This window comes from Odocoileus virginianus, chromosome 18 (assembly GCF_023699985.2).
Source record: "Odocoileus virginianus isolate 20LAN1187 ecotype Illinois chromosome 18, Ovbor_1.2, whole genome shotgun sequence".
NCBI lineage: Eukaryota > Metazoa > Chordata > Mammalia > Artiodactyla > Cervidae > Odocoileus > Odocoileus virginianus.
This window is the reverse complement of record NC_069691.1, coordinates 23,215,462-23,242,450: the sequence shown is the minus strand read 5'-3', so window position 1 is coordinate 23,242,450 and position 26,989 is coordinate 23,215,462. Positions and strand designations below refer to the sequence as shown.

At 40.1% G+C, this 26,989-nt stretch overlaps 1 protein-coding gene across 2 annotated transcripts in view; it reads left to right on the top strand.

Annotated features, from left to right (window-relative positions):
• Nucleotides 1–26,989, top strand: part of GLDC (glycine decarboxylase) — an 83,922-nt gene that overhangs the window by 14,387 nt on the left and 42,546 nt on the right. For both annotated transcript variants that reach the window (XM_070480457.1, XM_070480456.1), the window contains exons 3-14: nucleotides 6,042–6,177; nucleotides 10,131–10,295; nucleotides 13,245–13,322; nucleotides 14,530–14,677; nucleotides 15,013–15,209; nucleotides 16,917–17,013; nucleotides 20,012–20,117; nucleotides 21,188–21,327; nucleotides 22,452–22,532; nucleotides 24,883–24,980; nucleotides 25,748–25,832; nucleotides 26,006–26,047. In XM_070480457.1, the coding sequence (XP_070336558.1) occupies nucleotides 6,042–6,177; nucleotides 10,131–10,295; nucleotides 13,245–13,322; nucleotides 14,530–14,677; nucleotides 15,013–15,209; nucleotides 16,917–17,013; nucleotides 20,012–20,117; nucleotides 21,188–21,327; nucleotides 22,452–22,532; nucleotides 24,883–24,980; nucleotides 25,748–25,832; nucleotides 26,006–26,047 (1,373 nt within the window). The remainder of the gene's footprint in view (nucleotides 1–6,041; nucleotides 6,178–10,130; nucleotides 10,296–13,244; nucleotides 13,323–14,529; nucleotides 14,678–15,012; nucleotides 15,210–16,916; nucleotides 17,014–20,011; nucleotides 20,118–21,187; nucleotides 21,328–22,451; nucleotides 22,533–24,882; nucleotides 24,981–25,747; nucleotides 25,833–26,005; nucleotides 26,048–26,989) is intronic.

Below are 26,989 nucleotides of genomic sequence, written 5' to 3'. Positions count from 1 at the left end.
CTGCTTTTGTCAAGTTGGAAGGACAAGAGTGAGGAATGTGCGCTGCTTTGGGGTTCACTCTGGGGAGAAGTTGATCTTGTTTCCTCTCCTCTTTGTCCACACAGCTTTCCTTGGGCTGTGCTGTCCAGCATTTGTATGACACAACTGCCTTTTTAAAATGCTTGTCTTACTATACGGGGGGAGAAAGCTGCCACTTTGGAATGAAGCATCCCACGCTATTTTATCTAGAAAGGAATTCATTTCCAAGGAAGAAAGGAATGTAGATCTGTTGTGAAGTACAATGGGGTACTTTGCATGGTTAGGATTGGGGCTTTTATTTAGACCGATCATGACCCCAGACTTGCTCTTAGAGACTGTTTCTGCTGTGTTCCATTTCAGATTGGTTCAGCAGTAGACCACTGATAGTGGACTTTCCCTTTTTCTCCCCTTTTCTCCAGGCCTGTTGAATCTTGGCATCACTTAACATATTAACTCAAACTCTGGGCTCCTAAATGCACTCACTGAGTTGGCTCTTGTGCTGATTGGACCAAAGTAAGATTTCATTAGTAGGTATGAGAAATGGTGACCAGTGAACAAACAGAAATAATTCAGACACTCACTAAGTTGTGTGTTTTGAAAGTGTTTTTTATTAAATATGACTGGTAAAGTCTGAGGTCTAGATTTTTTAGATAAAATTGATTTTTATTGAGATACAATTGATTTACAATGTATACAGTAAAATGATTCAGTTATATATCAGTACATATTACTGAGTTCTTTTCCATTATAGATTATTAGAAGATACTGAATATAGTTCCCTGTGCTATACAGTAGGTCCCTGTTGTTCATCTATTTTATATATAGGAGTGTATATCTATTAATCCCCAATTCCCAATTTATCCCTCCTTCTTCTTTTCTTTTTGGTAACTGAAAGTTTGTTTACTGTGTTTATGAGTCTATTTCTCTTCTGTAAATAAGTTCATTTGTATCATTTTTTAAACCACACATATAAGTGATATCATATAGTATTTGTCTTTCTCTTTCTCTTTCTGATTTAGTATGTTAATCTCTAGGTGAGGTCTTGATTTTATCACAGTAAGAAGTAGCTTAACTCTGTTCTTCAAGTCACAAACTGTCTTGGCTTCTATCCGGTCATGATGAGCAATGGACGAGTGAATGGTAAAGTTTTCTCAGACCATATAACTTTCAGAAGCATGACCAAGTACTTGCCCTACTCTTGGTGGTTCACCAGTGTCCATTAGCTTGTTGTACAAATTCTACTCATTCTATCAACTCACTGTGTTCCCAGTAGAATGTAAAATTCATTGTCAAGACCAGGCTATGATGAGGACCAATCAAGGAATACAGTTGTCCCTCAGTATCCAGGAGGGATTGGTTTCTGCCCCCCTCCCCCACCCTACCCCCACGCCTCCCACCCCTCACGGATACCAAAACTGTTAGATGTTCAAGTCCCTTATATAAAATGGTGCAGTATTTGCATATAACCTACACACAACCTCCCCATATACTTTAAGTCATCCCTAGATTACTTACAATATGTAATACAATGTAAATAGCAAGAAGAGATAAGAAAACTTTTCTCAGGGATCAATGCAAAGAAATAGAGGAAAATAATAGAATGGGAAAGACTAGAGATTTCTCCAAGAAGATTAGAGATACCAAGGGAACATTTCATGCAAAGATGGGCACAATAAAGGACAGAAATGGTATGGACCTAACAGAAGCAGAAGATATTAAGAACAGGTAGAAAGAATGCACAGAAGAACTACACAAAAAAGATCTTCATGACCCAGATAACCACAATGGTGTGATCACTCACGTAGAGCCAGACATCCTGGAGTGCGAAGTCAAGTGGGCCTTAGGAAGCATTGTTACAAACAAAGATAGTTGGAGGTGATGGAATTCCAGTTGAGCTATTTCAAATCCTAAAAGATGATGCTGTTAAAGTGCTGCTCTCAATATGCCAGCAAATTTGGAAAACTCTGCAGTGGCCACAGGACTGGGAAAAATCAGTTTTCATTCCAATCCCAGAGAAAGGCAATGCCAAAGAATGTTCAGACGACCACACAGTTGCACTCATCTCACATGCTAGCAAAGTAATGCTCAAAATTCTCCAAGCCAGGCTTTAATAGTATGTGAACTGTGAACTTCCAGATGTTCAAGCTAGATTTAGAAAAGACAGAGAAACCAAAGATCAAATTGCCAACATCTGTTGGATCATTGAAAAAGCAAGAGAGTTCAAAAAAACATCTACTTCGGCTTTATTGACTACACCAAAGCCTTTGACTGTGTAGATCACAAGAAACTGGAAAAATAGAGATGGAAATCCCAGGCCACCTGACCTGCCCCCTGAGAAATCTGTATGCAGGTCAAGAAGCAACAGTTAGAACCAGACATGGGACAATGAACTGGTTCAAAATTGAGAAGAGTGTATCAAGGCTGTATACTGTCTCCCTGCTTGTTTAACTTAAATGCAGAGTACATTAAGTGAAATGCTGGGCTGGATGAAGCTCAAGCTGGAATCAAGATTTCTGGGAGAAATATCAATAACCTCTGATATGCAGATGACACCACCCTCATGGCAGAAAGTGAAGAAGAACTAAAGAGCCTCTTGATGAAAGTGAAAGAGGAGAGTGAAAAAGCTGGGCTTAAAACTCAACATTCAAAAAACTAAGATCATGGCACTTGGTCCCATCACTTCATGGCAAATAGATGGGGAAACAGTGGCAACAGTGAGAGACTTCACTTTCTTGGGCTCCAAATTCACTGCAGATGGTGACTGCAGCCATGAAATCAAAAGACACTTGCCCTTTGGAAGAAAAGCTATGACAAACCTAGACTGCATATTAAAAAACAGAGACATTACTTTGCCAACAAAGGTCCATCTAGTCAAAGCTATGGTTTTTCTGGTAGTCATGTATGGATGTGAGAGTTGGACTCTAAAGAAAGCTGAGTGCCAAAGAGTTGATGCTTTTGAACTGCGGTGTTGGAGAAGACTCTTGAGAGTCCCTTGGACTGCAAGGAGATCAAACCAGTTAATCCTGAAGGAAATCAGTCCTGGATGTTCATTGGGAGGACTGATGCTGAAGCTCTAATATTTGGGTCACCTGATGCAAAGAACTGATTCACTGGAAAAGCCCCTAATGCTGGAAAAGATGGAAGGCAGAAGGAGAAGGGGATGACAGAGGATGAAACAGTTGGATGGCATCACTGACTCAATGGACATGAGTTTGAGCAAGCTCTGGGTGTTGGTTTTGGACAGGAAAGCCTAGTGTGCTGCAGTCCATGCAGTCACAGAGATGGATGCGACTGAGAGACTGAACTGAACTGAACTACATACAACCGCCCCATATACTTTAAATCATCCCTAGATAATTTATAATACCTAATACAATGTAAATGGTATATAAATAGCTGTAATTGCAATGTGAATGCTATCTAAATAGTTGTAAATATGATGTAAATGATATGTAAATAGGTGCCAACACATGACAAAATCAAATTTTGCTCTTTAGAATTTTCTGAAAAGTTTTTTTTCTGAAAGTTTTTGATTCTTGGTTGAACTCCACAAATTTGGAAGTTGTGGATCCTGGAGGGCCTGCTGTGTTCACATTGGCCCCAAGCTAGGTGGGGACAGAGCCCACAGGAGCTTGGAAAGTTTGATCCTGTAGCGATTAGAGTATGTCTGTTGCAGGATTAAAAACTTGTATGTCTCAAGTTTGAACTTATTTATGCTTCTCTTATCTATAATTAATTATTTTGCTCTTCTTTTATGCTAATTGGCCTCTAAATTTTTTCAAGTGTTTTATCCAGGTGTGTAAGATGTTGGCAACTGTGAGTGGTGCTGATATGTATCTGGAGGCCCTGAACTGATGTAGGATGTGGCGGTGGGTCCCTGGCTAGTATAGGAGGTGGTGAAGGCATACATGCAGGACAGGACGAGGGAAATAGGAGGCTGTAAGAGGCAGGAGGCTGCAGAACCAATGGACAAGAAAGGCACCGTGCTGTCACTGAGGTTCTTTCACTGAACACATGAACTTGCACTAACATCTTCAGCCCTGCTGGGAGGTTGGGGAGAATGTGTTTTTTTGCAAAAGGAAAAAGTCAGTTTCCTCCACTATTCTAGTTGAAAGTTTAGGGTCTCCAGATAAACATCAGCATCTCTCATAGCAGCCCCTGATGTTTTACGTACTTGTCTAGGTTCTAGGGATTAGGACTTCAGCATATCTTTTTAGAGGGTACAGTTTAACTCACAACACTCCCTGGCCCATCTCCCTCCTGGATTATTGTGCTGGCCTCTTACTATCTCTCCCTATTTTCAAAGTCTCCCCTCTGACCCATCCACACTACCAGTAGAATCATCTTCTATTATGTGGGGAAAAATTATATTATTCAATATTCTTTATCTCTCAAAGGTTAACTCTTGATTTGACAAAGTCCTTCAAAGACTATTCTCATTTGAGAGCTGGACCTTTTGTCCTCCTGGCATAATATGAAACAGGGACCTGTCCTCCTTGCACAGTATCTTAATTGAAGCTGGCCTTGCTGAGTTGGGTGTCTGCCAGGCACTACTAATTAATCTCCCTTCCTACTGGGCTTCTCAATCACTGTACCCTAAGAAGACTTTGGAAAGTGATTGCATTTCTTGCATGATTATTCCTAAAGATACTGTACTTAGGTATTTCCTCAGATATTGTTTTATTGTATGTTCACTTTTATGTCCTAAACTTTCAGTGGAAGAAGGCAAGATTGTCCATCATAAGGCAGTTGGGTTATATTTACTCATGAAATTGATACTTACAAACTGATACTTCTCTCTTTTATTAGCCTAGTCTGACAAAATGACACATCTCTCGTGAATTTATTTACTGTGAAAACAAATGGGATGGGAGGGCACGGCCAAGGGTGAAAATGTTTTCATTGAGGATGAAGGAGGATTAATGAAAATAATAGTCACTTAGAGTTCAGTAGAATTAAAATATTGGGAAGCATTTTCCTAGCCAGTTTGCCATCTTAGATGGCTGTGCCTAGATTTGTAACAATAAAATCAATAAATTCCAAGATTTAGTGACTGAGTCCCTAAGATCTTAAAGAGGACAGACATTTGCCTAAGTAGCTAAATCTCAGTTAAACTTTAGTAGCTATATGCGTATGATCTAACTATATGCAGAGGGGCAGGGAAAGAAGCATGTAGGTCATCTGTATCTAGAAAGTAGCTTTCAGTGTAAGTGCTATAAATGTAGGAGATCACAGTCTGGCCCATCGGGAAAAGTATTGAAGTTGGAGTTCAACTCGGTAGTTAATTTAAAGCTGCGTAGCCTTAGGTGAGTGATCCTCTTCAAGCCTCAGTTTCCAGAGCTACGTGGAAGGCATTTGGTACAATTCCTGGCAAAGAGTAAGTGCTTAAAATGTCAGATGCCAATTATTATTTTGTTATTATATGAATGACCCAAAACAGGGTCTTGCCTGTATCTGAGAACTTTTATAATTACTCCTTAATTACCTTAGTGCCTTAAGGAAAATGCTGGTTAAAATTGCACGTGGTTCTTTTACTATAATCGATATTTTCTTGGTTGAGTGAAGGGTCTTTTATAAGTTATAGCTATAAGTGATCAGCTACTTATAAAAGACCCTTCATATGTGTTATTTAAGACCTACCAACTATTGGCATAAGGCAACTTAAAAGGGTAAATACTATTTGCTAAGAGCAGAAATTTTATTTAGTGTAAATAAAACATGTGAAGGGAGCAGAAAAAACCTGGAATGAGGCAAGTGTTAAAAATTGAGAAATTCTGACAAATAACACCAAAAAAAGAAGAGCCACAAAAAACTCTGAAGAGTAACTGAGGGCTGTGTGGCAATTTTTTTTTCCCAGATTTCTGCATCTAGTTCTTAGTGTTGCTAAGAGGATGATTCTTATATTTTCCATATAGCTATTCTCCTCATGTCAATATTGAAAAAAATTAGGGCTTTAAACTATACCTAGAGCTCTCTTTTGAGATGTTTTCTCTCTGTAACATTTCTTTCTTTCCCACAATCAGGTGAAAATGAAATCCTTGCAACTCTGCATGCCATTTCCAACAAGAATCAAATCTGGAGATCGTATATTGGCATGGGCTATTATAACTGCTCAGTACCACAGACAATTTTGCGGAACTTACTGGAGAACTCAGGATGGTAATGTATTTCTTGATGAGAAACACGAGTGCTGTGATTTGATTTACATGACTCTTCTGTGCCCCAGCTTCTCCCACTCCCCGCCAAAGTCTCAGAACTTGCCATTGTGTGTTGCTCAGGGCACAGGCTAGACTGGGTGGGAAGCACATCATCTTTGTGTCTTTTGTCTGCTTTTGCATAAGCACACAGGTTGTGCTGGTTGGTGCGGACATTTGTCCTAGATACAGTGATTCACCTCCCATCATTAGAGGAGCCAGATCTGGCCTAATCACTCCTGCATTGCTGTTAGTTTCAGATTGTTCATTTCTTTATTAATAGGAGAACAGGAATAAACTGTCCAAGAACTAGTGTTTTTGCCAAGTGTGTGTGTGCACGTGTGTGTATTTGTGTGTGCGTGCATGCATGCACATGCGGAAGTATTTGTATTGCTGAGGGCTTCGTTTCCACTGGGGTATTGGTAAAAGTTTGGGTGGTAAGCTCTGAGTTTGATTTCGAAAGCAAATGGCCTGTCTCCTCCTCCTTACAAAACAAGCCTCAAGAGTACATGAATGGACTGCACATTCCAGCCGTCTGAATACTGGCCAGCAGTCTCGGCTCTTGGTGGCCGAACAGAACATTGGCCATATTGCTTCCTGGCTGTGAGCGGGTGTGTTCATTTACTTTAGAGCCCCAGAGTTTTGAGAGGTGGACAGTGCTGTTTGCTTTTCAGTCCTGGTTTTGGGGTGATTTTAAATATTGTTCCTTTGTATTCTCCGAAAGCTGATCTGAACCAGAGGGTGATACTGGCCCTTGCCAGCCAGGACAGGGCGGGCTGTGCACATGAGGGTGGGTAGACTTCACATTATCACCCTTCTGAATGGTTGTCATAGAGATGGAACCAACAAATTCCGCTGACGTGAGGTGAAAATAAATGAGTAACATAGCCTCCAGAGAATACAAACATTTGGGCTCTTACAAGAAAATTTACATTAGGCCTAGATTATACTTTATGGGATCTACTTTTGAAATTTTCAGTTGTTGATAATATCAGTTAACTAATATCAAAACATTTACATTTTCCTTGTGACTGTTTCTGTTTTGTATAATGATGGCACTGGAAATGAATGAAAGAATCTCATGAATGTATGTCCTACTGCAATTCCCTCCCCCCACCTCCAGTTTTTTGGTCACAATCATAAAGAATGCTGATTATTTTGGAATAAATGTTAATGCCATGTTGAATGTATCAAGCATCCTTTTTAAACAGGACATAATGCCTTCTTGGATATGCAGATACTTTTTGTTTTTTAATATTCAGATACATCTAGGAAGAGAAACCAATTGAGTTAAAATCAGTTGGAACATAGAAGTTGTAGATCACAGATGTTTTCTTGATCACTGGTTGCCTGAGGCAACTAAACCCTTTTATGTAGGATGGCAGGCCCTGTGCTAGCATATTTCTCCTGAAATGAGGGTTTATTTAGTGTCTCCAGGCTTGAGACTCACCCATCTGAGTTCATTAATAAATGATTTTTAAGACTATTTATGCCTGTTTAGTAGTGTTTAAAAAAAAGTGTGGACAATAAAAGTTTATAAGTAAAAGTAGTAGGATCATATAATTATCATCTTTGCAAGAAAATAATTTTAAAGCTTTCAGCTTTTAGCAGTGCTAATTAGCATCAGCCTAAGGAGAAAAAGGCTGAGCAAGGGAGGGGAAACATCACATCCCAAAGTCTGTTAGCCAAGGATTAGTACCGTCTTAGGTATGAAGGACTGTGCTTGGGAGGTTTGGGGGTTTTTCCTATCGGTAATTGGGAACCCATCCCCGTTCGAGCAGCAAAGTTAAACACATATTTGCACCAGAAATATTTGATAATTTCCTGTTTTAGGCACTGGGCTAGGCTAGTAAGACAACAAAGAAATGAGTGGATATAGGATGACACAAAGAGCATGCGTAACATAATCATCAAAAAAAAGATAGTGAACATGTTCCTGACACACAGAAGATAGTTAATAAATAGTAGCCAATGTCTTTAATATTTAGAACATAGCAAATAAAAAGAAAGTAAAGATTACATTAATCTTTCCACCCAGAGAAAACTACTGTTTACATTTTGGTTCACACATTTCTATAAATTTACAAAACCAGGATTGTGGAATCTTATTATTTTACTTTTAAAATTAATGTATCATGAACATCTTCTAGTCAGGAAATCTTTTATATATCATTTTCACAACCCATAGTGTTCTATGCATGTTCTCTGATTTATTTAATCATTGTCCTTTTAGTAGACAGTCTGTTGCTCACTTTTCAATATTACATTCAGTGCTGTGATGAATTCTTTGGATGGGCTGGCTGATACATGTATATGCTTGATTTTGTGTGTGTGTGTGTGTTTGTGTGTGTGTGTGTCTAATTGTGTGTCTGTTTGCATGTCAAATAATGATAGTGAGTAAAATGAAAATGTCATGTTAGCAGGCAATTTAAGCATATGTCTTTGTGTTGCAGACACATGTATGAAAATCTATGCATGAAGATCTTATCTGATCTGAGATCACAATTGCCCCTTGTTGATGCCTTTTGTGTGACCCCATTTCTGCTCAGATTCCCTTTCTACTTTGTCTACATTGTGTATTGTGTGCCTCATTTATTCCAGTTCACCAGCCACTTAGAATCTGGCAAACTGATTTACAGTTGCTAAGCTAGGCTGTTCAAGGAATTAATTGAAGCAAAAATATACTCTGCTGTACAAACAGTGTGTACAGAACACACACACACACTACTATACCAATGAACATTTCAGGGAAACTATTTCAATGTTGTACTGCTTGGTAAGATAAGCTCCCCCACTCTCTCCTCCCTCAGAGGTAAGAAGACATTGATTTCAAAGCCTTACCAAAAAAAACAGATGGGAATACCCTGAGTGTGATTACCATCTGGAAAGAAAGGAAAACCCTCTTCAGGCTTGGAGGAATGAAAACAAGAGACAGGAAACAATGCTAATCACGTGTGGGAACATGGACTCCAGTCTGACACACTTTGGTAGTACAGTGAATGGATTCTTGATGAAAAGATCCCTCTGTCCCAGGTCTTCAGCCATCCTCTCCTCTCTCATTTTATTTCAAATGTTTATCACTCTGAAATGATTTCATGTATTTTATCTCTCCCCACTATAATACTTTCCTTGAGATCAGAGACTGTTACCCATCTTGCTTTTGATGTGTCACCTGAACTTATCATAGTTTTTGCCACTTAGTGGGCATGTAGCAAATATTTGTGGGATGTGTAAATAAATGAAGGAATGATAAAAAGGGATGAAGGCACTAAGTGGGTTAACTCACATACCTGAAGACATATTTTTGGCTAATAGCTGGAGGATATAAGATTAAAATTCATGTCTATACAGCCTTCTAACTATTTGCATTCTTGAATTTTGATAGCTATGGTGTTAACTCCCATAGACTTCTAATAACTGGAGAGTGACAATTCTTAAATTGACCTCTATTAATTTTTTAGGCGCACATAGGACTTCTGGTTAGTATGAACAAAACTGCTCTCCTCCGAAGCCAAAAGTCTTGAGTATTAGATATTAGATTCTTGAACCATGATTGAGGTGAGGTTTTTTCTAAAATTCTGTTTCTAATACCACAGATAGGCCCAAGTGGATTTTAAGAGCCAGTTTGCAATAAAACACATACTTATGATAAGATCCTTGAAATGTAAATATAAGATGACATAACTTAGAGGGATAGAAAAGTATGTACTGATTATCCCCAACCAAAGGATAAGTATTATCACCATGATTTAATTCCAAGCTTCCTTATAGAAAACAAAAAGTAAGCTTCTCTATGTATTATATCATTCTCAAGAGGGGAAAACTTAGTTTTCAGATACCTAATTCTAAAATGAATGCATTTTGTGAATCTGAATAGTGGATTCACAGTTTGGACATAGCCTTTTGTGTCCCTTACAGGATCACCCAGTATACTCCGTACCAGCCAGAGGTGTCTCAGGGGAGACTGGAGAGTTTACTCAACTATCAGACCATGGTGTGTGACATCACAGGCTTGGACATGGCTAATGCATCCCTGCTGGATGAGGCCACCGCGGCTGCGGAGGCAATGCAGCTCTGCCACAGGTAAGAGGTCCAGGGAGAGGGACATCGGCCAGTCTCACCACTGCTGTGTGGGTGCGGCTTCCCCTGCTCCCCCCCCACCAACACACATGTGTATGAGATACATTACATCAGTATCATTACACAAGTTAGTTGAGATAATAAAAAGATACAAAATAGAGTGCCTTTAAAAAACCACTGCTGTTCATTGTTTAACATTATATTCTTAAGAAAGACGTTTTGCCCATCACATACATGGTGTTGTTCAGGGATGTTACTGCAGCTCGGAGGTAACATCACGGACTGATGCCCTCCTCTCTGCCTCATCTTCAGTGTGAGGCTTTCATCCTGTAGATGGAAGAAAAGGATACAACCTGAAACTTGCAAGTTAAGTTTTATCCAGGGATCTTACTGAGGACAATAGTCCCAGAGACAGTCTTTCATACAGCTCTGAGGAACTGCTGCTGAGAGATCAGGAAGGAGCCAGAATATGTAGAAACTTTTTGCTGGGAGAAGAAAATCCCATGTAGTCGAACATCAAAGGATTACTGCAATTCACAAAGAACAGATGTCTCAGGTTAATGATGTTAATGCTTTTCAGTGTATGGGGAGATGCAAGAATCTGGGCTCATTGAAGTTATTCCTTAGAAGTGCTTCTTAACTATCTTAGGTCAGTCTCCAAAGCATATATATAATACTTCCTGTTTTTCTCCATCCTGAACTCCTCTCAGTGCACCATCAATGGGCAGCTACAGTGCCTAGTGGCTTCATCCTTGCAGAACTGGAATGACAGGCAACATTCTTTGTTTACTGCAATGGTAGGCAATGGCCCCTGTCTACAGTCCTCCTGATCACAAGATGACTTGCTGGAGCTCTAGCCATGATGTCTGCATTCAGGAAGAAGTAAAGGGCACTTCTAGCGAATTAAGCCAATAGTATTTTGGAAGCCCCTACTTAACAATTTACTTCTGTTTCACTGACCACCTGTACCTGCAAGTCACCTGGGGAAATGAAGTGGGCACATTGTTGCCCTCTACATACAGGGTTTCTGTTATGGTTAACAGGGAGAATGCCTAGCAATCTGTAAAGTAACATGTAATTAAGTATCACTCTTTTTTTTTCAATTTTATTTTTTATTTTATTTTAGTTTTTCATTTATTTTTATTAGTTGGAGGCTAATTACTTTACAATATTGTAGTGGTTTTTGCCATACATTGACATGAATCAGCCATGGATTTACATGTGTTCCCCATCTCGATCCCCCCTCCCACCTCCCTCCCCATCCGATCCCTCTGGGTCTTCCCAGTGCACCAGCCCTGAGCACTTGTCTCATGCATCCAGCCTGGGCTGGTGATCTGTTTCACCCTTGATAGTATACTTGTTTCAATGCTGTTCTCTCAGAACATCCCACCCTCCCTCGCCTTCTCCCACAGAGTCCCAAAGTCTGTTCTGTACATCTATGTCTCTTTTTCTGTTTTGCATATAGGGTTACCGTTACCATCTTTCTAAATTCCATATATATGCATTAGTATACTGTATTGGTCTTTATCTTTCTGGCTTACTTCACTCTGTATGATGGGCTCCAGTCTCATCCATCTCATTAGAACTGATTCAAATGAATTCTTTTTAATGGACGAGTAATATTCCATGGTGTATATGTACCATAGCTTCCTTATCCATTCGTCCACTGATGGGCATCTAGGTTGCTTCCATGTCCTGGCAATTATAAACAGTACTGCAATGAACTTTGGGGTACACATGTCTCTTTCAGATCTGGTTTCCTTGGTGTGTATGCCCAGGAGTGGGATTGCTGGGTCATATGGAAGTTCTATTTCTAGTTTTTTAAGGAATCTCCACACTGTTCTCCATAGTGGCTGTACTATTTTGCATTCCCACCAACAGTATAAGAGAGTTCCCTTTTCTCCACACCCTCTCCAGCATTTATTGCTTGGATCAGATTTATAAGACAGCACCCCACCCCTCTGCCCCTGCCCAAATTCAGATGCAAGTCACAAGCCCAGGTTATTCTTTGAGCTCTGACCAGCTGGCTATAGATGAGGGTTCCAACAGCCCCTTCTGACTCAGGATGCCAATCTCAACTCCGGGTTGTATTCAACCCACAGGGTTTTCATGATCCCCTCCTAAGTTTCCATTAAATTTACTAGAGTGGCTCACTGAGCTCAGAGAAACATTTTACTTACTAGAAGCATTGTATTAGCAAATGATATAACTCAGGAACAGGCAGACAGGAGGTCTGCATAGGCCTGGGTATGTTGAAAGGCTTCAGAGCTTCCATGCTGCCTCAGGGTCACCCATTCTTCCCAGATCTCCGCCTGTTCACTGATTCAGAAGTTTCCTGAATCCCATCCTTTTCCTTTGAATGAGGACACTTGATTTAGATAATCTATAAATATTCCTTTGGGACTTCCCTGGTGGCTCAGTGGGAAAGAATCTGCCTGCCAATGTGGGAGATGTGGTTTTGACTCCTGGGTTGGGAAGATCCCCTGGAGAAGGAAATTACAACCCACTCCAGATTCTTGCCTGGAAAATTCCATGGACAGAGGAGCCTGTCAGGCTATAGGCCATGTGGTCACAAAAAAATCTGACACAACAGAGCAACTAAACAGCAACAAATGCTCTTTTGGCAATAAAATTCACAAATGTTTTTATTTAGAAGACTTAGTTTCTTGTTTCTACTTGTACCTAATTACTACCCTTTTGTTTCTTTTTCCTCATAGTATATTTTTAAAAATTTAAATCAGTTCAAGATTGATTTTGCTAAATGGGGTTAGAATTTGAATTGGATTTCAGTGCAATTCTGATTAGGAAACATTACCATTAGTTATTCGTGACTGATAACTTTCTATTCTATGCTCAGACTTTCCTTTAGTACCATATCTTTTTTTTGCATTCTTAGAAGATACTCTGATCTCTTTAATGTTCATGTTTGAATGCGGTTTTTCTTTTTAACAGGCAGAACAAGAGGAGGAAGTTTTTTGTTGACCCCCGTTGCCACCCACAAACAATTGCTGTCGTCCAAACTCGAGCCAAGTAATTAATTTTATTTGAATTTTGAACTCGGGGATAATATTATGCTTATCTCTGTTGTCTCTTCCTCTTATTTCCAAAGTGATTGGAGGTGAACCTGGTTTAAGTTGGGGTTGTTGAGTTTTATTTTCCCTCCCTCTTTCTTCCCATGATCTTATTGGTAAGTAAGCCGTGTCAGAATTTAGGGGAAAATACACAGTGGATTTGATTGCCTTTGCTTTTTATTACCACATTTTTTTGTCTCTTTTTGTAAAAAGAAGATTAAGAATATCAAAGTAATTTCAACAGTGTTTTGAAAAGTTTGAAAAGCACAGAGTAAAAGTGGAACTCTCACACACTGTCATAATTTTGTATATACTCCTACAAACATGACTCCTGTCTGAAATTCCTACAAACATGGCTCCTAGGAATCTACATAATACCTAGGGTTAGTACAATGTAGATGAAAGCACATTTTTTTAATTGCTGTAATCAAATAAAACAAACACAGCACAGCTGCCACACGTGGGTGTGTTTATTTGCTTTCTCCTTGTGAAAGCCTTTCCCCTGAACTCATACCACCATTCCTTCAGAAGTGGTTTTCTAACATGATAGAAATTAGATAGTTACAAAACTAAGAAAGGTTTTCTTCCTTGTCTTACTGAGGTTTCCATTCACCTAAGGCCCATTTGGCTCAGCTGGTAAAGAATCTGCCTGCAATACGGTAGACCTGGGTTTGATCCCTGGATTGGGAAGATCCCCTGGAGAAGGGCAAGGCTACCCACTCCAGTATTCTAGCCAGGAGAATTTCGTGGACTTTACAGTCCATGGGGTCATGAAGAGTTGGACACGACTGAGAGACTTTCACTAAGGCCCATCTAAAGTCAAGGTAGCGACGGCTCTTCCATTACTGGTATTGGTTCTATAGCCATAAGAAGTCATGTTCCTGCTCTTGTCCCAGGAGCATGTTCTGATAGGAAAGGGGGAGAAGAGCAGAAGGATAGAAGAGAGAAACAAGCTGAGCTGTTGGATGCATATGAGCCAGCGAGAAGCACTGTTAGTACTGAAGGGCCAGGTGTGGAATAGGGGTGTATGTGTGCATGTTGGGATGGGGTAGGGGGTGGGGCACTGAGGAAGGACGCCGAATATGAATCTCTATCATGGAGAAGGAACTGTAGGTAATTTGATTTTCCCTGTAAATCAAAAACATGGTGGTTCTTTGTCTTTCCAGGTATTCTGGAGTCCTCATTGAGCTGAAGTTACCCCATGAAATGGACTTCAGCCGCAAAGATGTCAGTGGAGTGCTGTTCCAGTACCCAGACACTGAGGGGAAGGTGGAGGACTTCACGGAGCTAGTAGAGAGAGTCCACGAGGCTGGGGTAGGAGAATCTTTCCTTGTGGGGGTCCATGGAGGAGTGTCTAAACTTTGAATGATTATTGTTATTCTTTCAGTGTTTTTAATTTCCATACCTTTATCACCTAGTATGGTAAAGCTGCCTCCTTCCTACCTCCTTTCTTCAAGTTTGCTTTCTCCCCTGGCTCCTGGCACATAGTAGACACTTAGTAAATATTTTAAATGAATGAATGAATAAACACATTTCCCGGGGTACAAACCAACTCTGCCAGTCTGCCTGTAATGGAGATAATTTGATACCCTCCCACTATTCTCAGGGAAGGCCACGACCTTTTCCATTTTCTCTTATTTCCTTTCTAGAGCTTGGCCTGCTGTGCTACTGACCTTTTAGCTCTGTGCATCCTGAGGCCTCCTGGAGAATTTGGGGTAGACATCGCCCTGGGCAGCTCACAGAGATTTGGGGTGCCTCTGGGCTATGGTGGACCACATGCAGCCTTTTTTGCTGTCAGAGAAAACTTGGTGAGGATGATGCCTGGAAGAATGGTGGGGGTAACAAGGTAAAGCAGCTCATGCTTTTTCCCTTCTACTGTGGTTGTGGTTTTCCTTGCTCCTTCTCTTGCTCACAAAAGTTGTTGATTTCTCTTGGAATTTAACAGGGTCATTTTGGGTCAATTAAGGAAATATAGAACATAGAGTCAGAAGAGAGAACATATTTAGGATACTAATGTTTGGGGTATAAGTGCCCTATCTACCCCCTAACCCATCCCAACACACACACACCATTCTACTATATTTAGCTCTCAAATGCCATGTACCTTTTCTCAAATGCCATGCATTTGTGCATATTTGGAAAAGTATGCATGCAATGTATAATATATTTGTACTGAAGTTATAGAAATGAATTTATTTAGGTCGATGAAAGCCTTGAAAGACTGAATATTTTAGGTGTGTTCTATATCTAACTAGTCTCTTTCTTGAAAGGATTAGCTTGCCATGTGGCTGTGTAAAGACAAGTGCAGTAAGAGACTATTATGCACACATTGAGTGTGACCCACATTCTTTCCTAGGGGCCTGCCCCTTGGCTATTTGAGTAATTTCCAAATGTACTTCCTTTTAAAGTATTTTTCAAAGATATCTATTTATATATTTGGTTGCATTGAGTTTTAGTTGCAGCGTTGAGATCTTCAGTTGTGTCGTGTGGGATCTTGTTGCAGTGCGTGGGGTCAATAGTTGTGGTGCATGGGTTTAATTGTTCCATGGCATGTGGGATCTTAGTTCCCCAACCAGGGATTAAGCCCAAGTCCTCTGCATTGCAAGGCAAATTCTTAACCACTGGACCACCAGGGAAGTCCCTCCGAATATACTTTCTTGAGTGCTTCTCACAGCTAAAGATCATCAGGTTAAGAACTTAGATGAGTTCCATAATTATTACTGTGGAGATTTAGCATATTATTTTTGACCTTTCATAAAAATTGGACTATTAATGTAAGTGAATAGTCTGCATTAGTGCTTGATGTGATGGTGATGAGAAGTTCTGAAATACTTTCATTTTGTCACATAATAGCAAAAGGCACTTTGCTTTTTAATGTAAAAATGATATTTTCTTTAGGTATTTTTACATTAGCTTTTTTCAGTGATGTCTCTTCACCAGATGAGATGAGGCAGAGGTTTTCTGATTTTAAAAGAATTTCATATATCAATTACTATCTTCTGATTTTGGTATTGAACTTCTGACCTTTTTGGAAAGTGGACCAAAGAGTTGATGAAATAGTAGATAAGACTGCTGAATCTCTGTGTTTATCTACATTTTTAATTGCATTAAGAAAGAAGAGATTTTATTAGAGACAAGTGGTAAGATTATTAACTTTATTTATAGCCACATAGTTGCTCAGATTTCTGGTATAAATATTCTGTTTCCCTTGTTCAGTATTTCCCTGTTCTCCAAGAAGTCTTCCAAGAAGCTCAGAGTGAAGTTTAATCCTCAATTATCATCATTATTTTAGGCTGGGAGATTACTGGGAAATTTTCTTTTAAGGTTTCCAACTTATTGTATACATCTCAGTGCTTCAAATCCTCAGGGTACAAACTGAAAATTAGTAGTCCCATTTGGAAGAAGATAGTTTGGAAATTGTTCTTTATGGACTAGAACCTAAGTAACATTGCTGAATTCACTTCAAGATGGGAAGGAAAGAAGCAGTTCTGTTTATGGCAACTCTCAGTACTGCGATGATCTGTGCTGACTGAATGTTTTATTCTTGGTCCAGAGATGTCAGTGGAAAAGAAGTGTATCGTCTGGCTCTTCAAACCAGGGAGCAACACATCCGGAGAGACAAGGCTACCAGCAACATCTGTACAGCTCAGGTAGATCCCAAACCTGACCTGCTCACTGAATGCCTTACAGTCTACAGAAATGATCTACTTATTCATTTTACTGAGTTGTCGTTTCATTCATTCATCATCTACCGAGCAGCTGGCACACCAGAAATGACAAGATCTTGTTGGTAGACAAGCCTTGTGGTCTCGTCAGAATGCCAGTCTTGTATTGTACTGGGGTTCCATGTATGTACATACTTTACCCATTAGCGTTTCTGGCATTCTTGGCTGCAGGGCAGATCTGTTATGCATGGTAATTCTCTTACAGCTGAGAGGGAGGCGCTCCAGGTTAGTGTGAGGAAGGCGAGTAAAGATACTTGAGGTGACTGTATTGAGGGGATGGTTTAGATTGGCCACTCAGTGGTGGTCATGGGGTATTCTTACTGAGAACTCATGAGAGTTATTCCTGAAATGGATGGGATGAAAGAGGAGGAGTTTTGAACATTGCCCAAGAGCTCAGGTTAGAGGGAGCAGTATTCATTGACACTCAGCCAATTCCTGGGAGCAGGTGGAGGACTACACCTGAGCATTATCCATTTTAGGTTCATCTCTTCCATTCAGGGCCAGGGAAAAAGATCTTCTGATAACTCAGCTGGCAGTACAGTGTTCTCCCCCCTCAGGGCATTGGCTCACAGTACCACCATCAGGTTTTAGAAAGCCTCTCCACAGATGCAGTTGATGATAAGGTCTTTTTACAGCTTGTTCTGAGCCTTTCCCTGGTGGCTCAGCAGTAAAGAATCTGCCTTCCAATTCAGGAAATGCGGATTCAATCCTTGGGTCAGGAAGATTTCCTGGAGAAGGAAATGGCTCCCCATTCCAGTATTCTTGCCTAAGGAATCCCATGGACAGAGGATCCTGGCAGGCTACAGTCCATTGGGTTTCAAAGAGTCAGACACAACTTAATGACTAAACAGCACCAACAGTAATAGCTTGTTCTACAGTCATTGTCATTGAAACAGTATCCTCTGTTGGTTTTCTTGCATTATATTTTTTGTCTCAGGGAAACGGCTGCTTTTCAGGGAGGAGCTCCTTTAGTATCACAGGTAGGAGCCAGTTGTCACAAGCTTGTCCTCTGTTGACAGCAAATGGATCTTTATACACTGCCTTTACTTTCTATAGTTTACCCTTCATTTTTTTGCTGAATTCTCTGCTAACATATCTTCTCTTCCTCTGCTGCTTTCTGATCATATTCTTCCAGAAGGTGTCTCTCTGATCATTAAGTACACTAAGGGTTTTTTGCTTCAAGGCTTGAATTATTTTTCCAGGTTAACTTGAGCTGTCTACAGTGAACAGAAGTTATGTTCCTACTTCTTTTTTTCCTTCTAGTTCATGATCTCTAGTTTAAAAGGAACATGAATCAACCTCCACAAGACTTTCTATGATGGGAGATTTCCAGGGTTTTCTGTGAACTCTAGCCTGAGTTTTCATTTCCAGGCAGCATAGCCACGAGCCATGATACTCTGTTCTATGGATGTTTTACTTCAGAAATGCACTCTCCATAGCTGTAAGGTGTTCCTCTGTATTTACTTCTAACTGTTAACTGAAGTCCACAAGAGAGTCTGTACTCTCTCTGGGATTTGGTCCAAGAAAGCCTACTTCTGTGTTCTCTGATATCTTCTTTTCCTCATTTTCTTTACTGACTCTGATTTCACTTTCTGGCATTTTTCAAGAACTTTCTTGTTTAGCAGTTGCCACAGAGATATTCCTTATAGCAGCCTCACAGAGGAAAAGTGTACCTAACACAATAGATCTGATACTGAACATCATCCAACTTCAAAGCATTGTGTTTCTCAGCTGAGATGTGTTTCTACTTCGTGAAGGGCCCCTTCCCACCTTGGGGTGCTTGGCCATAAAGGTGGATCTTGAACTGCTGACCTAGTACCTTAGGACAAAGGTCACGTTAGTGGGACTGGAAACTTCAGAGAGACTGTGATGCTGGACCAATGAGATTTTAGAGGCTGTGGGAGAATCAAATGGACTAAGGCAGTTGAGGAGTCAGAGACTTGAGTTTGGACTAGATACATGGATGATATTGCGTGGTTAGAAGATAAACAGGTGAGAGAGAGAGCCAGAAGAAGGAGAAATAGGAGGTGGGCCTCCATTATTTTCCCCCAGGTTGGCACTCATTTTGGTATCTGACCCAAGCCACCCTCGTTTTATCCTTCTCCGTGATCCAAGGTGCCATCACAGTGGTCCCTTCCTTGCTCCCTATGCTGGACTCCTTCCCTGAATCTCTGAGAGCTTCAAGAGAGATTCAATGCCATTCTTTCCCATTTTGTATCACACCAGGATACATACTTCCCTGTAAATACTTCTGTGAAACCTCAATCAACAGTCAAAAGAGATAACTTACCTGAGAAGGTGACCTTACTGTCAGCAGGAAATAAGCCGTAGGTTCTGATTTTCCCTTTCTAATGTATCTCCTGCCATCTCATTTTGGTTTTATTCTCCATGTCCTGCATTTTTATCTTTGGTGGTCCTTTGCTGTAAATTTACCATTCACCTCTTGGTTGGCTGCAATTCAGTTTTTAGTGCTTTATTTGAGACGTCAAGAGAATTATGCTCCCTGAGTTCTTGTGTGTTTGAAAATTTTTGTTGCTTTTATCCTTGAAGAACCATTTTATTGAGCCTAAAATTCTTAGATCTCACTTTTTTCCCCTGAGGTCTTTGTTCCACTGTCTTCCACTGTTAAATATCACATATCTGATGACAGTCTGATTGCCCCTTTACGAGTGGCAAAATTATGTTGCATGAATGGAATCTCTCATTAATGGTCATATTCAAAGGTTTAGTGTAGTGACTCTAAGGTGCCTTAGATGCTGTTTTTTTTTTTTTTTCCCCTCAGATGGCCAGGCAGGTTATAAATGATTCCCAACTGCATGGAGGAAGCAGGAAGTCTGATCGTTTTGCTTAGTCCCTGTTGTCAGTTTCAGTACCTGTCTCTGTCACATTGCTGAACATCATCCTTTAAATGCTCTTTGTTTAGGCTCTCCTGGCGAATATGGCTGTGATGTTTGCAATCTACCATGGGTCCCATGGGCTGGAACATATTGCTAGGAGGGTGCATAATGCCACTTTGATTTTATCTGAAGGTGAGTCAGTTGTCTATTTTAAAAATTTTGGTTGTAACAAGACTGATAATTGTGAATAAGTAAAATTAAAAACTCACTGCATGTCCAATGTCACATGCAAAATTAAAAGTCGGATAAAAACTGCGGAAGAATATTTTCAGCACCTATGATTGACTGAGTGTTAATATATTTAGTATACTGAGCTTTTGCTCAGTCCCCCCGACCCCATATACAAGAAGGATGAACACCCTGAGAAAAAGCTGAGCAAAGAACATTAAATGTAATTTTAAAAGAAAGCATACAAATGAACATATATAATTTCAACCCACTATTAATCAAATAAATGTAAATTGAAAGAATAAAATAGTGTTTCTCCCAATACATTGGCAAAGATTAAAAAAGAATACTGATATTGGTATGACTTTTATGAGGGCACTTAAACAATTTGTATCAAAAACTTAAAAAGTGCCTACAATTTGATCCAGAAATTCTAGGAATGTCTCTAAAGGAAATAATCAGATAAGGATGTAAAGGGTGTCCACCAAAACATTATTTGCAATATTACAATCTTGGAAATAGCCTAAATGTCCAGTAATAAGTAATTAGTTAAAATTATGGTACATAATTTAAGGTTGAATATTATATAGCCATTAAAAATAATGATAGGGAGTTTTGATCTATTTAAAAGCTAAGTGTTCATAATATGTTAAATATTTTTTTCAGGATAAAGAAGTGTATATATGTGATATATTACAAATAGAGACACATACATATACATTCTTCTGGGAGGAATCTGTGCAGAGGAATCTGGGAGGAATCTGGTACAGAGGAATCTGTACCAGAAAGTAACCATTCGTTATTAGTGGCTGGTAATTATGGTGATTTTTCCTCCATTTTTATATGTATTTCACAACTTTCTACAGCATAATAATAAATATTTAATTTTTTAAAGTTTGAAAGCAGCAACCAAAACAATGGGTAGGACCCGGAACAGACTGCAGTAGGATTTACCTCTTCACTTCTCTGTGAAGTCTCTGGGGCAGAGGGTCAGGTTTCTCTGTAGAGACTGGTGGCTCTCCTGTTTTGTCTAGGTCTCAAGCGAGCAGGGCACCAGCTGCAGCACGACTTGTTCTTTGACACTTTGAAGATTCATTGTGGCTGCTCAGTGAAGGAGGTCTTGGGCCGGGCTGCTCAGCGACAAATAAATATGCGGCTCTTTGAGGATAGCACAGTAAGTCAGACTTTCAGTTTCATTTTACAAATTCTATAAATTTTCATAACTTTTCTCATTAAAATATCTTTTTATTTAAAAAAGATCTCAGTATTGGACCTTTGAGCACAATCTATTTCTTTGTAAACAATTTTCATTTCCAGTTTGGAACTTTGTGAGTTTTTAAATGGTAATTCATTGTCAGCTTTCCTTAAGGTGTTGTGTTTTCATACATACATGGAACTCTTAGGCACATATTTTGCTCATACTACTCCTTTATTCACAATATGACTGTTCAAGGTAAAGGCTATGATAAGCGATAGGATGAGGCAAGTTAAGGGAAGAAAATGATGAGCTTATCTAGTACCAAAAGGGGTGCCCTGCAGCCCTCAGACTGTTAGAGTTCAGATGTGGCTGTAAAACTCTGAAACTTGTGGAGTTTGGGACTGGACTAGCCTGCTTTGCCCCAGAGCCCACCTGGACATAATGATATTCTGTTTTTTTAGAACAACGGAGAGTTTTGTCTAGCACTTTCTCCCCTTGGACTTCTCTTAAGAGTTTCAGCCCTGATTTTGTGTGTGTGTGTGTGTGTGTGTGTGTTCAATTCTTTTTTTAAAACTTACTTTTAAGTGGAGGATAACTGATTTACAGTGTCATGTTGGCTTCTGCTGTACAGCAACATGAATCAGCCATAAGTGTATATCTATCACCTCCCTCGTGAGCCTCCCTCCCACCTCACCCCGCCATCCCTCCCCTCCAGATCCTTACAGAGCACTGAGCTCCCTGTGCTATAGGCATCTTCCCAGTAGCTAGCTATTTTAAACATTGTAGCATATATATGTCAGAGCTCCTCTCTCAATTCATCCCACCCTCTCCTTCCCGCTCTGTGTCCACAAGTTCATTCTCTAGTCTGCATCTGTATTCCTACCCTGAAAAGAGGTTTATCACAACTATTTTTCTAAATTCCATGTATATGCATTAATATAAGATACTTATTTTTCTCTTTCTGACTTACTTCATTCTGTAAGACAGTCTCTTAAAGTTCATCCACCTCACTATAAGTTCCTCAAATTCATTCCTTTTTATGTTAGCCCTGATCTTGGCATTTACAGCTGATGTTTTCCCTTTCATTTTCATTTCTATAGCTTGGTATTTCTCTTGATGAAACAGTCAATGAAAAAGATCTGGATGACTTGTTGTGGATCTTTGGCTGTGAGTCATCTGCAGTAAGTAAATTAAAATACACACTCCTCATAAGGACTATTTGGGGAGGTGTCAGAGATGGCCTTGCCTCTTGTGGGCCTGAGTTGTGAGGGAGAGGGGGCCCAGGAATGACCTTGGCCTGCTGTTAAAATTAAACTACTGATTTTCCCTTGCTCCTGTGACTGCTGATAGTTAGAGGTCACTGCTCTGGGCCCCAGCCAGGACTGATTAGCCAGGTTAGTTGGAAAGACTGTTAATTGTACTTAATTGAAGCTATTCCTAATACAAAGCTTCATAACATTTACATCTTGGTTATATTGATTACGGGAAAACTAACCTAATACACTGTGCCAGGTCATTAATATGTGTTATGTCCCCAAAGTGAAAGTGAAGTTGCTCAGTCGTGTCCGACTCTTTGCGACCCCATGGACTGCAGCTTACCAGGCTCCTCTGTCCATGGGGTTTGAGGCAGGAGTACTGGAGTGGGTTGCCATTTCCTTCTTCAGGGGCTCTTCCTGACCCAGGGATCGAACACAGGTCTGCCGCACTGTAGGCAGACGCTTTACCATCTGAGCCACCAGGGAAGTCGTTAAGTCCCCAGGATAGTGCTAAATCAGACATATTTCCTGCCCTATGGAGCTTCTAGTCTAGTGAGGATCTGAACAAGCACAAGAATGCGGTCTAGGTATTATGATGGGCACTGTCTGTGATGAGCACAGAGGAGGAGCTTCTCACCAAGACTCGGAAGAAATTCTCTTAAGTGGAGACCTGAAAGATGAGTAGGAGCTATCCAGACACAACTGCAGAGAAGGAGGATGGAGCTACAGGTGTTCCAGATGCCGGGAAAAGCAGCCACAAAGGCTAGGAGGAGAGAGATAGCATGAGAACTAGAAGCAATGTGGTGTGACTGAGTAGGTTTCTAAAATGATGAAATAGCAGGGACATGTGAGGATGAGATTCTATGAGATGGAAGAGAGGCATCAGTAGCTACCTACACCTGTAGCAAGGTGTTAATCACAACACGCTGCAAAGCTTATGGCAAAAAAGCCACTCAATAAATATTGGCTAAATGAACCATTGAAAGGAAGCAGAAATAGGTTCCAGAGTGTTTATCAGTGCTGTCCTGGTTGTCTAAGTCCTCTTTGAGACCTGACTTCAAATCAGAAAACAAATGTAAATTATCAAAGAAGTATTACACTGTTCTCTTTTAAATTAATTAATAAACAAAACTGAATAAGTATCCTCCCTCTAGAATTCTGCATTTAATTTAAATTTAATCACAGTATTTGTTCCATGCATTTGAGGAATTTAGGGAACACCCACTGAGGGCTCCAGAAAACCATTTTATCAGCCTGGAGAAGAATGAGGAACAAGCCACGTATTATATGTTTTGGATATTTTATCAGACATATGGTTTGCAAATATTTCTCCTGTTCTGTGGGTTGTGTGTTAATTCTCTTGATAGTGTCATTTAATGCACAAAAGGGCACTTTTATCTGTTTTTTCTTTTGTTGCTCATGCTTTTGGTGTCATAAAGACATCATTGCCAAATCCAAGGTCATGCAGATTTGCCTCTATACTTTCTTCTAAGAGTTTTATAATTTTATTTTATTTATTTATTTTTTAATATTTACTTTATTTATTTTGGCACACTGGTTCTCAGTTGCAGCATGTAGAATCTTTAGCTGCAGTATGTGGGATTCAGTTCCCAGACCAGGAATTAAACTTGGGCCCCCTACATTGGGAGCATGGAGTCTTAGCCCCTGGGCCACCAGGGAAGTCCCAGATATCATAGTTTTAGCTTGTAGATTTAGATCCTTAATCCATTTTGAATTAGTTTTTGTGTATGCTGCAAGATAAGGGTCCAGTTTCATTCTTTTGCATGTGTATATCCAGTTTTCTCAGCATCATTTGTTGAAGAGACTGTTCCTTTTCCTACTGAATGGTCTTGACATTTGTATTTTATTAGAATTGTTCTCAAAGACAAAAGAGACAAAAGAGATAAGAATCCTCACTTGAGCTTTGTCATGGTAAATTTTTAGATAGCCCTTTAAAATAATTTACTGTAACTTGCTTCATTATTTATGGAACATGCAGGAGATGTCAACTTTTGTTTTTGCAGTAAAAATTGTACAGCTTTTATTTACTGTCGCTAAGTTCAACAGAACTTAAGCGTGGTATTTTGAAGAATTGCCACACTGCGTGACCCTGACCTCTGCCTTTGCACCATGCCACATGTCCCAGAAAGGGGTGAGAGGTTGGTGGTAGGGAATTTCTGGTGCTGTCTCAGAACACACGCTTAATGGGAGCCTGCTTCACATGTGGTTCCAGGCATGATTCCCGCCCTTCAGTGTCTGTGATCTCTCCATGCAGGAGCTGGTTGCTGAAAGCATGGGCGAGGAGCGGAGAGGTATTCTAGGGACTGCCTTCAAGAGGACTAGCCCATTCCTCACACATCAAGTGTTCAACAGGTTTGTGTGGCTTGTGTGACTTCTGCATTGGGAGCACAGTGGAGAGTGGCTTCAACTACGATATGGTTATTGTGGTTCAGCCTGCTGCTGCTGCTAAGTTGCTTCAGTCATGTCTGACTCTGTGCGACCCCATAGAGGGAAGCCCACTAGGCTCCCCTGTCCCTGGGATTCTCCAGGCAAGAACACTGGAGTGGGCTGCCATTTCCTTCTCCAATGTGTAAAAGTGAAAAGTGAAAGTGAAGTTGCTCAGTGTGTCTGACTCTTAGCGACCCCGTGGACTGCAGCCCACCAGGCTCCTCCATCCATGGGATTTTGCAGGCAGGAGTACTGGGGTGGGGTGCCATTGCCTTCTCTGGTGGTTCAGCCTGAGTAACTGCTAAATCCCAATTCTAACCTGGTCACAGAGCACATCATATTTCCTGATGGTTCTGCTCCCTGGGCACCGTAACCCATAATTCTACTCCTGAAAAAGATGGGAGTTTGGATGCCTGGTTGCCAGGCTGAAGATGGTAGCCAGGGACTCAGCATCGTCCTCTTTCCAGCCCTTTCTCTCACTCCCATGGGCAGCTTCTTGTCCTAGGGAATCCTCTGTGGTTTGTGGGGGGCAGTCCATGCCCTTGTCTCTGATATTTTGTTGGCATGTTGCTCATGGCCTATTTTGATCTGTATGTTGAAGGTAGATTTCAGTGTATCTTAACCTTTTAGAAAGATGTGTGTGGGCTCTTATTTAATTATATTGGTCTAAACCCTATGTTTTTTGTTCACAGCTATCACTCAGAAGCAAATATTGTCCGATACATGAAGAGATTGGAAAACAAAGACATTTCCCTTGTTCATAGCATGATTCCACTGGTAATTATTGCCTTCATTTCCATTCCCATCCCCACCCTGATTCCACCTCTTTGGGTCACACCTAATATGCTGCAAGATAGATGAATGGTTGGCCTTTCAGAGAGATGGGAGGACTGATCAGATGGAACATAGGAAGTCACTAACGTAATACACTTTGGCTGTGCTTCTTAAAGGGGTCCTGTACGATGAAGCTCAACAGTTCATCTGAACTCACGGTAAGTAGGTCACATCTATTAAGAGGGGACTTAGCAGAGACAGTGTCTTGGCTTGTGCATAGTAGTTAATGAGAGAAGCTGCCACTGGGACTGTGATTAATAACTACTTTAGAAATCCTTTACCTCACTCTTAAACAATCTTGGCAGAAACGCTAACTTTATCACAACCTGATCATTTACATTTATGACCAAAATTATTTTTAAATATTAAAATAAGTAAAGATATAGCATTTATGTCTTCCTACCTCTCCCCACCAGACTCCCTTTTAAATCTGCCATGTTAAAAGCTTTTATCAATTTGTAGTTGTTAAGCTCAGGTGGAATTAAGCTTTCTATAAATCATTTCTCAGTGCCAAAATGGTTGAGATTGAGGTTTTAATTTATTCCTTGTATCAACAGAAGGTTTTTGTATCCTGCTGTGGTGTTTGGTAAGTATCTGTACTAGGCCAGCATGTTTCTTTTTTTCTGTAGGATTATTCTGATATGACAGATCACATCAGGAAAATAAAATCATCTTATATTGTAATAGGATTTTCCCCATTTACTTTTATGTTGGTGTTTTGTTCTGCTTAATGAAAAAAAAGAATAACATATGTGCTATGCAAGAGTTTGAATAAACCATACCTGAAACAACTCATTGAGTTTCATGGATCGAAATCAATTTGGGGGCTTTTTTGTTCCTGAAAAAATAGGAAAATGTTATATTGTTGTGTAAGTGCTGTTTCCGGGGCCACTGTGACTCACTTGTACAATGAAGACAGTAATAGTACTTACTTTATAAGATTGCGGTAAGAGTTAAATGAATGAATTTATTTAAAGTGCTTAGATTAGTGCCTGACACATAGTAAGCACTTTCTGTGTTAGCTATTGCTATCATCATCACATCATTATTAAAGTTAGTATTGTTATTACTATTACAATGTATACATATGCATATGATTT